Raw genomic sequence first — 13,496 nt, 5'->3', positions numbered from 1 at the left:
TATGCCAATTTTAATCAAACTCTGAGACAGCATATTTTGGGTGATTTGACACGGAATGACCCAATAATCCCTTCATATTAACTGTATAGCACCGTGGTGGAAGTATCATAATTTAGTCTTGGGAGTGGCTAGTTTGCTGTATTTGAATGTTTGAGAAACATAGTCCCTTCAGCGTGTCCTGGGTCTTCCTCTGGGTCTCCTCCCAGTGGGACGTGCCCAAAACACCTGACCAGGGAGGTGTCCAGGAGGTATCCTAACCAGATGCCTGAGCCCCCTCAATGGGCTCCTCTTGATGTGGTGGAACAGTAGCTCTATTCTGAGGCTCTCCTGGATAACCGTGCTTCTCACCTTATGTCTAAAGGCCTCTGCATTCTCCATTTGAACTGCTGAAATCAATTCTCATTGTCACATTTCTTACAGTTGCATGACACAAATTGTGTCATTCTGTTCGCAGCTTCAAATTTGCTGCCCCTTCTTGTCACAACCCACTGGCCGAATTTTTTACCCCATCATAAGAACATACTGTATGATCGGTCAGAAGTTTGTAACCATGCTTTGTTTATGCTGAAAGCACTCAATCCTAAGACCACCAAAACAGATCCCCTCAACACCTTTGCTGATTCTAAAAATTCTGTCCATAAAGGTTATAAAGAGAAGGATTGACAAAGGGTGAGGGGCTGAGTCTAATTCTCACCGGAAACGAGCCTAACTTACTGCTGGCAATGCAGGCCAAATTCTGGCACCAGTTATACAGGGACCTAAAAGCCCGTATCAAAGGGTTTGGTACCGCATATTCCCGGAGTACCCCCCCCCCCCCCCCCCCCACGTACACAGTCAAACGCCTTCTCCAAGTCTACAAAAAATATGTAGACTGCTTGGGCGAAATCCCATGTACCCTCCAGGAGGGTTTAGAGCTGGTCTAGTGTTCTAGGACCAGGACAAAAACCACACTGTTCTCCCTGAATCTGAGATTTGACTATCCAGTAAACCCTCTTCTCTGGAACCCCGGATAGACCTTACCAGGGAGGCTTTGGAGTGTGATCCCCCTGTAGTTGGAACAAACTCCCTTTTTGAATAAAACCACACAGTCTTCCATTCCAGGGAAACTGCCCCCAATGATGGCATAGTCTCATCAACCAACACAATCCCACAACACCCAGAGGCTAAAGTTGGACAAAACGGCCATCTGTCTGAAAGCTAAGGTGGAATGAAATGTACTGTATATATACATACGTATATAGAGAGTATATACTGCATATTGTTTCTCTGCACTCTGGAAAATCCAAAATTTGCCAGAAAGAAGAAATGCATGGTATGATCATCCAAAATGGCCACAAAAAATTAATACATTAGTTGCCCTCATTTCACAGAACCCTCCTAGTGCTTTTAATACATTTAAAAGAAGGTTGACAATTTAAATGTTCCTGGAGGTGGTGTCCAAAAGGTTCTGTTTTACCAAAGATATAATAGTTACTCCCTATTCTTCAAAGTCCAGCATTCCTTGAAAGAATGCAGCTGAGGGAATAATATCCCCTTTGTGCCAAAGTTTTAGACTAAGATCAACAAATTATTGGAAATGACAACTTTACAGTCATTTCGGTCAAACCTTGTAAATGAGAAGAAAAGCTAGTCAAGATTGTTTTCTGGCTGTATTTGTGCATCCTTGTTTCAGGTTTGTGACTGCATGATCCATGTAATTATAATGTGCAGAGGTTCATTAGGTGACGAGCCTCACAGCGTTGGCTCAGTGGTTGTCTGTGTTTGGGCAGTAGAGGGATTGAGTTCTGAGTCTGAATTAAAAACGACACTTTCTAAACCATTTATCAGTGCAACTAATTAATCTGTTTTAAAGACATGCAAACAAGCACACACCCAGTCAGGATCACATAAACACTTGTATAAATTTTATATGCAGCTCACTATGTTTCTCACACAGCTCGATGCAGTTTGTAACGGACTGACATGTTTTGAGTCTTTTCTGGATGACAGGTACAGTCTGTCACTCTGACTGATGACTGTTCAGACGTCTGCGTTTCCTTAGCTTTATAATCCATTATTAAGATAAATAAATATTCCTGTTAATACTAGTTTAATATCTTATCTCTGGCTCTTTGTCTTTTTTTCCTTCCTGGGAAACAGTAGCCACCAGTTATGATACATCCACTCTCCCCCTTAGAGCCTGTTTGCTTTCAGTGCAAGCTTGTGTTCAGTAACCCACTGGAGCACAACCCTAAGCCCTCAAGGAATCCTTGGATGAGGTTGGCACCCATCAGCCGGTCACATGCTGATGGACGGGTGGAGGGAGAAGCAAAGGAAAAAAAGAAAAATGTTGAGGCAGCAAAAAGCTAAATAAAGCTTTAGTACAAAAGTATGTGTGGCAGTTGAACTTATTACTTACTTTAAAAATGTGATTCCATCCCGAACCAGCTGTTTAAATACATTTTTTTGGAAAATGTTTGCAGTTTTCAAATCAAGGCTGTATTCTAAATATAGAAATGTGTTACTGTAAGTGATGTGATAACTAGCGTCTGGTTTGAAACAAATTCCTCACATTTAATGTCTAATCCTTTTTGTTTTTTCAATTTTATTAGTGTGTGATTCATTATGATTCACCGTGGTTTTGTAATGGCTCCCAGTGCATTGGCCTCTTCTCTCAGTCCTCTCCTCTTTCAGCTACCATCCGATCTGCTCCCCCTCATCCTGGGAGACTCCGCCATAAGTCAGGAATGCCAATTAATTGTAATTGGATCCTCTGTAAGCGTAACTATTGCTCTTATGCTCCACTAATGAAGCAGGTCTTCTGCAGCCTGCGTGTACTTACCACTGTGTAAGCTATAGTATTGATGCTGGGAGGGAGGCTGGAGGATAAGGAACATTAGACCAACATCTGCTGCGGTGCAAGAGGGACACCTTGTGTTCAGCCTCAGAGTTGCACTTTGAACTTTAGTAGCACTCCTGTGCAAGATTCGATCGTCTGATTTAGCTCYCTCTAATGTGTCAGTTTTATGTTGTTTTGTTTGGTTTCTGTGAAGCAGTGACATTTTAGTCATTTATAGTCAGCCCAATTTCATTTTTCATGTCTTTTAAGTAGCACCTCTAGTAATTTTTAATTAGGAGGCCACTGAAAATCCAGGAGTTGCACCAAAACTGAAGCCTAAACAGAATTTCAGGAGATTTATATCTTATCATATTTAGGGTTTTTGACAAATTGATCAGTACAGGAGAGAGTCACCTTCTCGTATACATAGGTCTACTTTAGYTTTTATTTACAGTTCAATTTATTCAGCCCTGGTCTTTTTAGTATACAAAAAAGAAGAGTCAGGATTTGTTGAAAACCATAAATATAGCTTGAATAATAATGTTTGTATCTAATGTAACACACTCCTCCCCCATAAACACACAAATTTGAAAACTTGTTCTCATCTGAGATTTTCTTTTGAGGATAGTTTTGAAAATAGCTGCAGCGAATGAAACTGGCTTTGTCAATAAATTTATTTATTTATTCTCARTTTGTATTACCTTTTACAATAAAAACGTCACAACGTCCAAGAATTGAAGTGTCAAAATACAGCTCTAGTAGTAAATAATTTACAGAAATTAAACTGAGAAGAATCTGAGATGTTAGAGAAAATTTCTTGTGAAAGTTTCTAACAACAACACTGCGAGCCTCAGCAAAATCTGAAAACCCTCATGAACGTTTTGAAGTCTCCCTCATGAATGCTGTTCACCAACAGTGAGATACTACCTCAAGTATACACAGGCATGGCTGGTAGATATTCAACTTCTTTTTGTTCTCATCATGTGTTTAATGATAAAATGGGAGATGTGCTATTGGTAGAGACTGATGGAAATGGAACTGGAGGTGATCAGGTCCTCTGGTCCATATTACAACTATAGTTTGAAAAATGCAATTTCATATTTCATACAGCTTCACATCAGCAAATTTATTTTGTAAATACCAGGTCTGGACAATAATTCAATATTGCAATAGACTTGTGACTACTATCACTAGAAAACAATAGCAATATAAGTTGTGACAGACACATGAACAATATCAATGGAAAAATTGTCCAATAGAATTTYGACAATTTCACTGAACTCAGATCCAGAACCACACAGCATTTGGGGGATGTAGGCAGAGGAAAGGCTTTAGCTTCTCTACCTCTCACGGCCCAGCTAAGCAAGGTTGGTGACATCATCTCACTTACTCTTTGGTCAGCTAGCAACAACCTGTTGAGTAACATGCACAGTAGTAGTTTCACGTTTCGYCATMGTGCCTCAGARCTGCTTAAAAATAAAAATAAAAGCTGATGTGGASTGAAAAGAGAAAATGAGGCAACAGTTCAAGAGGAAACTGWGGTTAAAAGAGGAAAGGTCATGTCATCAGTTTGGCAGGATTAATTAGCTTTTTTTCTCTTGGTCATTTCAAATAGGTAAAAAAAATATAATCAATAATTGTTGATATCAACTGGTATGAAATGCTTATATCATGATACATTTTTTGGCCACGTCGCTCAGACCTAGTAAGTACCCTTATGTACAAAAACAGATAATTCATTTTTGTACCAAAATGATCCTACTAAAAACAGCTGTCTAATGTTTAACTGCATACCTTTAGTAACAAAATTTGTAAAACAAACAAACAAACAAAAAAATAATAATCAAAACATTATTTTGTTTATACTATAATCTAAGCTATGGATTGATGAATTGCTACCCTARTTAGTATCACAGGTGCCTTCCTGAGATATTCAAACTTTAAAAAGAGAGTCACTGGATAAGTTGTGGGATCCATGCCGGTGAGCAGAGAAAGCAAAGGTAGGAGCTGTCTGAGGTGCTCAGAAAGAAGRTTATAGATATCTACCGGTATGTTAAAGTTAAAGGCTACAAGACCATCTCCAACTGCTTCATCATCCTCTGACCACAGCTGCCAACATTATTAAAACACAAAAGTTTCATGAGACTGTAGCCAATCACCCAGGATGTGGAAGCAAGAGGAAATGTGACTTGATCAGATGAATAATGCAAATGGAAGGAAAACAACCAAGAAAACCATCGAAGATCATTCAAGCTGAACTCCAAGGTAAAGGTGCATCACTTTCTGATTACACCATTCATTGCATTTTGAATTACAATGGACTCCACGGAAGAAGACCCAGGAGGCTCCGCWATTGACAGAAATAAATAAAAAAATAAAAGCCAGACAGGAATTTACMAAAATGCATGTTGACAAGCCCTGAACATGTTTGGACTAATAGAAACTAGAACTTTTTGACTCCAGTCACATCACTTGTGTGTGTTTGTGTGTGTATTTCTTTATTATTGTGAAATGCTATCAGTATCATCACAAATAGCACAAGTATAGACTACTTAAAGAGAATAAAGAGACTGCTTTAACATTGTGTATCTATCCTTGAAAATTAAGAGTTTACATTCATAGTATTAGTAGTTCATTTGCAAAGGATTGATGAAGAGAATTGTTTTACTTTTTACTGCGGTAAACAAATATTACAGGAAATCTTTTAAATGAGCACAAATGAAATTTAGGTAAAATTCTTCTGACAGTTAGAAATAGCTTTATCCAAATCATAGACATTTATAATTCTTTAATAAATAACAATTTTTGATAATTTTGAGTTTATTCATTTCTTTAAAAAACAACATAAATTCTATATACAATTAAAATACTAATCACAAATTAAAGGCTGCAGAAGAAGAAAAATATCGTATATCTGCCCCTTTTCTCAAATATATAAATTCAAACAAAAATTAGTCTTCAAATAACAAAAACAAGTAACAAGAAAAAAGAAAAACAATCAAGGTTTAACACTTTCTTGTGCAATAATTTGTATAAATATACATTTTACCATTTCATATTTCTTCAACAGACTAACTTTTATCGTACTTTTATTAGTCTTATCCAAACTTAACAATAGTTTATTGTGTTTAAAACAAGTTTGTATTTGAACAAATTCTGTTTACATCATCTCTAACATCTGTTCAATATTTTTACCAAAACAAACAAAAAGTAGTATCATCTGCAAATAAAACACATTTAAGTCAGGTCCTCGCTCCTGTGGGGAGGGGAGAAAAAAGAGCCCGTCTGAAATGACCAAAATCAGTGAGGCATTTTGCTTTACATGACACATTTACCAARTMATTCACATGTAAAATAAATAACTTTAGTCCAAGTACAGAACCCTGTGGAACTCCACATGTCMTATTACSTAATTCAGATCTTACAYCATTAATTTGAACAAACTGTTTCCTATCTTTTYAAATAGCTATATACCCACTRTAGTGCTAACAACGAGACTTGAAGTAAAACACCATATCGTCTTCTTTTAGTRTCTCTTTCCTTTCTAAATTGTTCTTAAACCTTTTTTTAAACAAAACCTCTTTCTTTTGTGTAATAGAAGGTTGAGCCTCATGTATTAGCCCATGTTTAAGTGTTCTGTGCTCGTTGTAATAGTTGGCAGACGCTCATGTAATAGTTCATGTTTAGTGTGTGAGCAAGCTCTCAGGTAACAGAGGCCCTGCATATGGAAGGAGATGGTAATGAGGAAGAGGAGGAGGGGAGCCTTATCGCTATGGGGCCAAATTTCGACAGTGAATTGCGTAGTTGTAACAAAAGTAACAGAGCGTCCATTCAGCCTGCACTAATCCAGATGGGAAAGTCAAACAGCAGAAAGTCCGTGGCACAAACTCATTTCATCACTTTATTAATTTAGATATTGCTTCCTCGCTCCTGTGGGGAGGGAAAAAAAAGAGCCCCTCTGAAATGACCAACATCGGTGAGGCGTTTTGCTCTACATGGTTCCCCCACTTCGTCTCTTCCTGTTATCTGTTTAATTCATCCCACCAATCTTGGCTGTCTTTACCCACTAAATTTCCCTTTGACACGCATGCCTTGCTTCGCATAATCCTCACTCAGGGGCAGAATTAAAAATGGAAAAAAGAGGAGGGAATAGGACAGGTGGCTTGGAGAATCCTTGAAATAATGTTGAATGCCAGACTCAGGAATGATTTAACTAGATTGGAGGCAGGCGGCTGATAGAGAGAGAGTTTCCCCCTGCCCTTTATATTTTGGAAGCAAGTTGTTGGAAAAGGGTGACAGGTGGAAAATGTGCAGAGACCGAGAAGTCTCTTTAGAGTCAGGTCGGGGAGTCGGCTCTAAATTGTGGTACCGGAATGACTTCTGAGGGAAAACTGTGGCAGAGAAGATGAAAATGTCAAAACGTCACTCTCCAGAGGTCTGATACGAAAAGTTTTCTTCTGAAGACTGAGAACTAGAACTGCTCACTTGTTTCATTTTCCTTGCTGCCTGTATCTATTACTGGAACCATTTTTTTACCATGAATATTGCAGATATGTTATCTGCTGTCTGTGGCAGCAAAAYGCTCACTCTCCACGTCCCTTATCAGCTTTATCTGACCTATCAGTGATGTGCCGAAGCAGTACTTGATACATGTAGGTGCAGCTGTGTGTGTGGCAACATGTCGTATCAGCCAGAGGGTGGAAAGTGTTATTTTGCAGATGAAAAAGTGCACGTTTATGTTGCTGATTTGATATGAACCACATAAAAGCAAGAAAGAGAACCTGAAGCATTCCTRCTGGAAAATACCRTATTCATTCATGTATAATACGATCTYAAGTRTAATACRATCATCATTTTTTGAGCTTACAAAKCGTAAAAATCKAATTAAAAATAACCTGTGTATAATACTATCCCCCCACTTTATGAATTATTTTTAGGGTTAAATTTCTAGTATTATACATGAATAAATACAGTAGTTTTCTGTGGTGAACTGCACTGCTGGCTGCTGCTGGGATTTTGAACATCTGTTGTGCTGAAAGGTTAACTGGTGGATCATAAGATCAAGTGCTTGTGACATGCATATCTCTCAAACAAAAAGCCAAAGAAAGCATCTTTATATTTGGTGCGATGCACACAATTTTACTCATTTTGTCACATAACTGGCATATTTTCTTTTGAATTTGGCCAAAATGACACAGGAAGTGACATCAAAAGGGAACTCTCTGGGCTTTGTTTATTGAAACATTATTTGAACTCTAACTCTTCATCTCTCTGAGAGTGACTCAAAATAATCTAAAGTAACATCAGATTTTTCTCTACAGTCTGTTAGCCATTGTTGCACTGCTCTGTTCACATGCAGACATTCCTCCTTCACATTACTTTCCATGCAAATATCTTAACTGTTCATCTTAACGTTGTGAAGTTTTTTTCCAACATGTTATCAATGTTATCTTTCCAAAACTGCATTCATATTTATTACAAAAAAATTATGTCACAGGCACTTTAAAGGCCTGGAATTCCAATGCTTATCACTCGTCACCTTTTGTGGCAAAGTTTTTAGACTAAGACCATCATAGGCTGAGAGGATTGTGGTGTTTTTGGTCAAACTTTGTAATTGATGAATAAAATGTACTTGTATGGCACCTTTCTATCTGACCAGGATACTCAAACAGCTTTACACTACAATCTGTGCCCTCATCCACTATACCCTTTCACACTGCACTCTGTCTCTCTACAAAGCTAATCTAGATACATCATTCTAYGGAGACTAGTCAGTCCTTAGAATCACAATCATACACTGATGGGACACACATCAGAGGCAGCGGGGTTCAGTGTTTTCAGTGGAACTCATCAACCTGTAACTGAATAGCATTGGAATCGAACCCCCAACACTATCATTGGAGAACAACACTTAGTTAGATTTCAGGAGATGTTAGCACAAGTGYGGAATGGTGTCAAACTTTAACTCAGTGTCTAAAAATTTGATTATAGTTATAGCTTTTATATATTATAGCTATATTTGCATCGACTAAGGCTGATTAGCTGTGGTGACGATTTCGAATTGGGGCAACTCCCAAAATAAATTAATAAAAGTTAATCAGTTGTAGCTGTACATCCAGTGCTTAGTTTCTTGRAAGTTTTAATATTCAATGAGATACAGTACATTGATAAAAGACAAACAGTGCTGATTGTATCAGTTCATCCCAAAGTTTTAGGCAAGGTTGTTGAGCAACATGTAGCCCTCAGAACACATGTTGTGACTTACTGTCAGCTAAAACTAGATCCAATATTAGCTGTAGAAYGGAATGAGTTGTAGCCCTTTTTTGTGTTTGCAAAGGCTGCTTTGCTGGGGCGGCCATCTTGAATTGGATTGCCTACAGAAGTTGGTGAATTTTGAATGTTCATTCTATGATTACTTTCTGAGAATTTCATTGGCATTATTTCCTGTAGTTTACGAGATATTGTACAAACACTAAAGACGAACAGCCATTTKCTGGTGGATTTTAACTTGTAGGTTTCAAAAGTGATTTCTGATTGATAGTGTTTTTTTACATGAAACAGCTGGAAGTTGAAAGAAYATAAATTTGTTGCTCAGATTAGGATGGATCTGTGACGATGAGGCTCTCRGTGTTCATGGAGCTCAGATCTACCGTGTGGCGGCTGCGCAGCGGATTGGACTGCGCAGTACGGCCGTGTCAGCAGCAGGAGTGTGGTCCTATTGATTGGGCTCTACAGGCTGAGACCAGCCAATTCAGAGCACCAGTGAGCCGARACCGATTGGGCCTCCTGAGTTACAAAATCCCACTGCTCTTCTTCTCTTCTCTGCCAAAAAATTTAAAAATAATAAAGCAAGTATTCATCAAAATATAGGCATTTTTATTATAAGAAACTTTAAAGTTTTTGTCTTGAAAAAAACAAATATATTGTAAAGGACTTATCTTTGCTGCTATTTGGTTTGATATAAACAAAAACAACTAGACTGAATATTTTGATGCTCAGAAATCAGAGCTGGTTATTAGGATCAAGATACATTTAAGATTGATGTAATTTGAATGACGTTGCTGCTGGGGGTATTCTTTTAGTTCTGTGATCTACCTTTCATAATGTTTTTGTTCATCTCTCTGTGTTTGTTATTCTTTAAGTATGTGACCTGGCTTTTGTTACCTTTAGGACTTTTTCTAGGATAAATCTAGTCAAGACCAATAGTCCTCATGGGGACCTAAGCCTGGTCCTACGTTGGGGGACAGAATTTTGGGTTAGGTTTAGGGTGATGTGAGGATGAGGCCATGAGTAATGACAAATTATGAGTAGAAATACAGCATTGTGTGTGTATGTGTGTGTGTGTGTGTGTGTGTATACATGGATACATGTTTTTGATACCTGGTGTGGACAATTTTTCCAGCACACACAGCCTTGATTGTTCCTTGTGGGGACAAAAGCTTTAAGGCTGGTTTTGGGTGGGGGGTTATGGTTAGGCATGTATTGTGGTGGTTAGGGTTAGGGCAAGGGATCATGATCCTAGATGGCCGCCACAGCAAAGGGGTCTTGRCAAACACAAAAATGGCTACACTTTATTGAATTACACAAATACCGAGCTGACATTTGTTGTGGTAGTACAGGGGTGAGCAATCCTGGTCCTTGAGGGCTGCAGCCCTGGATGTTTTACTTGTTTCTCTGCTTCAWCACACCTGRTTTGAATGAATGGGTGATTATCAGGCTTTTGCATAACTTGGAAAAGGTTATTCATTGACTGAATYGGGTGTGTTGGAGCAGGCAAAAAAGTAAAACATGCAGGGCTGCGATATCAAGGACTAGGATTGCCCACCTCTGTGGTAATAGCTGACGGTCAGTTACAAATAATATTGCATAAAATTGYCTATTTGCCTCATATAAATTTGCCTCATTACACTGCCAGGCCAAAAAAACGTTGACACCAAAAATAAGGTCACACACTCTAATATTTGGTTGGACCACCTTTAGCTTTGATTACTGCACACATTCTCKGTGGCATTGTTTGGATAAGCTTCTKCAGTGTCACAAGATKTATTTCCATCCAGTGTTGCGTTAATTTTTCACCCAAGATCTTGCATTGATGATGRTAGAGTCTGAACTTCTCCAGCACATCCCAGARATCCTCACTGGACTTTGTGGAGTCAATCCATGTGTGAAAATGATGTCTCATGCTCCCTGAAGCACTCTTTCACAATAAGAGCCCCATGAATCCTGGCATTGTCATCTTGGAATATGGCCRTGCCATCAGGGAAGAAAAAGTCCATTGATGGAATGACCTGGTCATTCAGTATATTCAGGTAGTCAGCTGACCTCATTCTTTGACCCACGCAGTAATTATCCAWTAGGAGGCTCGTACCTATTTGCTTAGTTAAATCCAGGTGGCGACTTTTATTTTTTTTGGTCAGGCAGTGTATTATTACCTTATTTTCATGGTTTGACCAAAAATGACACCATCATTTCTCAACATGGGATGATTGTAATTTTACATACAATTTGTTATACTTACTTAAATTTGAGTGTGGAAATGCAAAAAAAAACAACAACAAAAAAACCAAACAAAACAAAAATGTCTTCAGCAAATACAGAATGCATCTGTCATAAGAATAATCAGACATCAGACATACATAAGCAACAATATGTTGTTCATCAAATAAAGTATGTGGACATAGAAAGCAATCAGATGGACAGAAGCATGTCTCTACATTATTATAAATGTATCCGTATTTACTGTCCTGCTTTGTTTCAGTGTGTCTTTTTGTATTTGTTTTCCAGGTATGGGAAGCTGCTGCAATTCCACCAAAGCCGGCAGTTTTCAGCAGCTACAGGACTGAGCCGCATCCTGATCATCCTGGGAGTCGAGCCGAAGCTAAAAGTCAAAAATGCCTCAGAGGAAGTGATCCAGCGCCAGGTCAGACTCGAGTCCACCWACATCCTACAACTATGAACACCCACATGAATAACTGTTCAGAAAATAACAAAGGAAAAGGTGTTGTTTTACTTTCTTTTATTAAAACTGCTCTATAAGGTCACAGGTGATTCAAGGTTAAATAGTGATCATTGTAAAAATAAAATATAAACACACTTGAGCTTAGATCAGGCAGTTTCTTTATGTGAAAGAAGCAGYGATACACTGATGACAGTTTAAATAACTGTTCTTCCATCTTTCCTGTGCAGCCACTGGATGGTGCTAGTGCAGGAATAATCCCGCCTGCTCCTCAGCAGAGATAGGAGTGGGTGATGATTGCAGAAGCGTTTGTCTCCATACCGTCAAAGGCGGTGAATTTGGCTCGATATGACAGCACACGTCAGTTTTTGAATAAATGAAAATGGAAGCCGTTTTCCGGGGCTGACGTGATGCAGCAGAAGCACTGTGTCTTCTGATGCCTGCTATATAGTAAAGCTCAGCCTTTTGACAGGTCATACAGTTTGTGAGGACACGGCTGTTAATAAAAGCTACAAGCTTTCTCCTGCATGTTGCAAATTAGTTTTTTTTCCCCTTTGCTTTTTATGTTTGCACAGGCCCATATTCAGATCTGCTGTGAATCACACTTACAGTTGGGACATTTTTGCTTGTCATGAAGTCCTGTAGTCATTATTCACTCTCTGCTGGAAACAACTATGGCAGAGAAGTTTTAATAGATTCTGATGATGGAAAAACAACCAGTATCTTTGAAACATGGCAATGTTTTTTTTCTCTGTACACACCTTAGTTTACCAGAAAAATAAACGCTTTTGTGTACATTCAGAGCAAATGCAGTAAAATTATAGCGGGGGAATTAATACTGTAATGGTTTTGCTACATGTCCAGGGTGTACCCCACCCCTTGCACAGTGACTTCTGGATATGGGCACCAGTGACCCTGAAAGGAAGAAGCAGGTATTGGATGAATTAATACAGTGCCCCCCCCACCCTTAAATACAATTAATTGTCGTTATTTATTTATTTATTTTCATTTTTGATTTGCTACTCCTCCATAGCTTTGGAAAAAAACTCATACAAAAAAGCAAACAAATTGTCTGTTCAGATGTCAGAAAAATCGACATGATTCACAGTAAAATTTTTGTTCAGACTGGTCTGAAACAATTGGACATTTAAATATATTTAATGGTTTTTATACAATCACTGTTTAGGTTTTATTATTTTTTGGAGATTTTACTACAAAATGTTCAACTTAGTGTACAGATGTTACACTCTAACTTTTGAGCTCCCCTTTATCCTTCAAACCTTACGCTTCTTATACAGTTTATACATCAAAACATAGCGTTTTTGTCTTCTTTCACGCAGCGTGTCTCACTGCTTAACAGTTTAAGGGTTTGAGACACTAGATGGTGACTCAAACTACAAAAACACAAATTTTCAAATTTACCCTCACTGTTTTTTTAAGTGTTAGCAACCAAGTGACCAGCGAGTCGTGCCTTGGTTTGCATGGACAATAATAGAAAATCTTGGCTTACTTTTGTACAAAACTGTATTCTAGTTTGTGTACATTGCTCACACACCCACCTTGGCAGATGCCCCCACATTTATGATTCCATCTACTGAAATACACTTTTTGAAATGAAGATAGTTAGATTTAAACACATTTTTAAAATAATTGTTAAACCAGGACAGTTTTTCTACAGTTGAGATGGGTCGAAGACACCTGTGACAAAATTGAAAAGGTTAA

At 38.3% G+C, this 13,496-nt stretch overlaps 1 protein-coding gene across 1 annotated transcript in view; it reads left to right on the top strand.

The window, feature by feature from the left end:
• Positions 1–13,496, top strand: part of si:dkey-122a22.2 (uncharacterized) — a 40,613-nt gene that overhangs the window by 21,795 nt on the left and 5,322 nt on the right. Inside the window, exon 8 of the mRNA XM_014017106.1 lies at positions 11,603–11,738. Within this exon, the coding sequence (XP_013872560.1) occupies positions 11,603–11,738 (136 nt within the window). The remainder of the gene's footprint in view (positions 1–11,602; positions 11,739–13,496) is intronic.

The sequence above is a fragment of the Austrofundulus limnaeus genome, unplaced genomic scaffold, assembly GCF_001266775.1.
Source record: "Austrofundulus limnaeus strain Quisiro unplaced genomic scaffold, Austrofundulus_limnaeus-1.0 Scaffold161, whole genome shotgun sequence".
In the NCBI taxonomy this organism is placed as follows: domain Eukaryota; kingdom Metazoa; phylum Chordata; class Actinopteri; order Cyprinodontiformes; family Rivulidae; genus Austrofundulus; species Austrofundulus limnaeus.
The sequence above is the reverse complement of the archived record's forward strand: the minus strand, read 5'-3'. Positions and strand labels throughout refer to the sequence as shown.